Source organism: Kryptolebias marmoratus, unplaced genomic scaffold (genome assembly GCF_001649575.2).
Source record: "Kryptolebias marmoratus isolate JLee-2015 unplaced genomic scaffold, ASM164957v2 Scaffold26, whole genome shotgun sequence".
Classification (NCBI taxonomy): Eukaryota; Metazoa; Chordata; class Actinopteri; order Cyprinodontiformes; family Rivulidae; genus Kryptolebias; species Kryptolebias marmoratus.
In genome coordinates this window covers 112,918-116,291 of record NW_023665760.1, presented here as the reverse complement: position 1 = coordinate 116,291, position 3,374 = coordinate 112,918, and the positions used below count along the sequence as shown (strand labels likewise).

The window sequence follows — 3,374 nt, the reverse complement described above, 5'->3', positions numbered from 1 at the left end:
AACCAGATCTCGTTTTAATGGTTACATGATGGGTTTTACCCCGCACCCCTCTGTCAGAGCTGTGTCCCATCAACAGATGGACTTCATGTTTTCTTCTCTCACAACCAAACTCAGAAGCTTCTGATGAACAAACCGGACTGAAGATAAGTCACCGGGTCTCATTCCTCTGGCTTCAAGTTCTGGTAAAAAGTAAAACTTTGAATTTATTGGCCCAATAAGCTGTTGAAGTCCAGAATCTTGGACTGAAGCTCTTAAGCTCTGCATCAATATAAAACTGAAAAGACCTCCTGGTCAAATGTCCAGATGTAGGTTCTGGTTAAAACTGTTGTCTGAAAAGACAGAACTGAAGCTGTGGATCTGGTTTAGACTGAGACCGGGTTTCCTGGAAAGAGCTACTGATTTGTCCTGAAACTCGGCTTTAAATGAATAAAGTTTAAACAGTTTCCTTCCTGCTTTTCTTTAAACTGAAGTAAAACCTCATCATTCAATGAGACGAATGTCTCATCTTTAAAAGACTAAAACTAATCCTGATGAACTCACCAAACACCAAAGACAAAGACAAATGGACCCAAGGAACCAGTTTAAAAACAATCCTTCACCATAATTCAACCTGTTAACAACTGATTCAGATGCAAAACAGAGAAAAGGAACCCGTCATTTTTCTTCTGACTGCCACGACACAAAGACGATGGTCCGAGGTGATGAACTGGACATTGGCGTCTCTGGAGCCCACAGCTGGACTCTGTTAGGCTCTGAAACGGGACAGCCACATAAAAGACTCTCACAGGCACAGAGTCATCTTTTCTCTGTTTCACGGCTCAGATCTGCCTGAATGATGCACACAAACCCACCAACAGGAGCTGTTTCTGACATCTGGACCCGGAGAACCTGTCCAGCAGAACCAGCCTTTAATGTTCAAAACTAACATTATCAACCAACCTGAAGACAAACATCCAAAACTAAGTGTTCTCGTCCATTCATCCAGAGGTTCCGTCCACTCTGACATGAACTTTGACCTCAGAAAACAGCATAAACGGCTCTGTGAGACGAGCTGAAGGAGTGGGAGATGATTCACCTTCCCACCACAGCTCAGTGGGTTCCTCTGGTTCCACGCAGAGACCTGTGGGGACAGAGCAGAACCCAAACTGGGACGTAGCCCAGGATGTTCAGCACTCACACCATGTTTTTTCCTCCTGCAGACTTTGTGCTGTTTAACCCACTCATAAATCAAAAGGTTTGGCTCGTTCAGCTGATGGCTGCTGGGACTTTCTGATTCCTGAAACATTTATACTTTTTAAAATATTTAATGAATATTCCCCCATAGAAACACACTGAGATCTCTTAAATTTCCCTGGAAAACATTCTTCTCTTTAAAATCTGCTTCTTTTGCTACTTTTAGCTACTGTTCTGCTGCCTTTCTCAGCTCAGTTTCAGCCTCTTCAGCTGGTTTCAGCAGCCGTTCAGCTCTGCGTCACACAGAAAAGGTGTTTCCTTGTTTCAGTTCATTTAAATGTAGGTTTATTTTGCACATCATTTTATCAGACTTTAGAGGTTTTAATAATTAACGATGTGTGAAATGTACCTCGTCTCCTTCCTCCTCTTCATCACTAATGCTGTGCGCCGTGTGACCAGAACCAGAACCTTATCTCTCACAGACCCTTCAGACACCCACTCCAACGACCCAAACAGAGGCCAGCACCCTCTTCAGGTATCTGATGAAGACCACATGCTGGGATAAAAATGGTTCAGGACAGAGGACGGGGTCTGATGAGGAAGAAGAGGGTGAGACACTCTGCCTCTCAGGCTCAGCCCAATCTGAAGGAATCCCTTCAGGCTCTGAGAAAGTCCTGACTTGGACCTGAAGCTCCAGAGGTCTGGGGGTCTGGACCAGATCCATTTCTGCTCCACATGAAAATCCTCCTCTGAGCTGTGAGACCAGCTCATTTTCACAAACTCCTTCTTCCACAACTGATCCTCAAACCTCTACCTGGATAAAGACTTCCTCATGGAAACAACAGGGTCCAGTCAGGCCGGGGGTCAACAGGAAGTGATCGAGGCCACGAGGCAATCTGGTCCTTCAGCTGGAGGTCAGAGGTCAGCATTTCTGATGAAAACAAACAAAACAACAAACTTCTTATTTCTACAACCTTTCTACTTCTTCTCCAGTTTCTTCAGTGTTTCTGTCTCCTTCCACCCAGTGTGTCTCTGCTGGAGGACTGATGGTGTCCTCTCAGAGGTCAGAGGTCACACACCCAAACAGGAAGTGAAGGCTCTTTTTAACTCTTCAGATCTCCTCCATAAACCCTGTAGAACCATCAGAACCTTCTGCTGCTCACGGGTCAAGTTCTGATCCCACTGATAGTTTGTCTGAGGCTTACTTTTTACTCTGGGTTTCTGCCTGAGGTGCCATGGCCATCAGCAGCTTCTATATTACCCAGCATGCTTTGCTTCCTCCTGTGTTTCCATCATGGCCGCCACCATAGATCCTTCCTGATGTTCAGGAGGATTCAGAGGAACAGGAAGAGGACTGGACCTGGAGTTTCACAATAAAGCTCACAGATACCCTTCAGAATAAGAGTCTGTCTCAGCTCAGATTCTTACAGAAAGAAGTCCTGACTTCCTGTCGGGCTTCAGAGAAGAAAGTTGATGAACTTTCTTTATTAATTCTGCAGGAAGTTCTTGAATTTGTTTTAAGGTTTAGGAGTAAAAACAGACAGGAAGATGTTTGAACTTGGAAAAATTTCAAAATAAAGCTCTGCATTGGTACCTTTCTGCAGAACATTTCTTTATGTATTTCTTCTTTGGAGGATTTACTAAAATAAATTCTGGCAGAAAAACTGTAAACTTTCCGATGACTTCTCTAACATGTAAACAGAAAGAGAAAATGATGTCTGCTTGAGAAGAAACATGTCTGGGAGCAGAACGAATGAAAGAAACAAGACTTGTCCTCAGAGTCTGTTAATCCTTTAAGACCCATCAGATCCCGGTGGTCTCTGAGACCCTCAGCAGAGTCGTTAAAAGTGATCCATGGGGTGATCCTCCCGGAGCTCAGCTGCTGGAGGTTCAGGCTCAGAACTGCAGCTCTGAGTCGTCCCGTCCAGTTTAAGGAGGTGAAGAGTGACGAGTTAAAACAGGAGACATGTCTGAGTGAAGAGGAGACTGAATGGTCTTTCTGGACCATCTGGACCCCAAACAAGGAGTCCAGGTCTTCATATACCCCCCTTCTCCCAAACCTGAGAAAATCCTCTTGATTTATTCATTCAGACAGCTGAGTCTCACGGTGTGTCCTGAAACTGTCAACAAGCTAAAAGACTTCATTTTAAAGAAGGGAGGAGGCAGATTCTGATGGTCCCATCAAGCCCCATTAAAGTTTA

General features: G+C 44.5%; 1 protein-coding gene across 1 annotated transcript in view; it reads right to left on the bottom strand.

Moving 5' to 3' along the window:
* Positions 1 to 1,660: 1,660 nt before the first annotated feature.
* LOC108228510 (zinc finger protein GLI2) overlaps positions 1,661 to 3,374 on the bottom strand; it is a gene marked incomplete at its 5' end in the record, with an annotated part of 46,910 nt that continues 45,196 nt past the window's right edge. Inside the window, 1 exon segment of the mRNA XM_037974363.1 lies at positions 1,661 to 1,729. Within this exon segment, the coding sequence (XP_037830291.1) occupies positions 1,661 to 1,729 (69 nt within the window).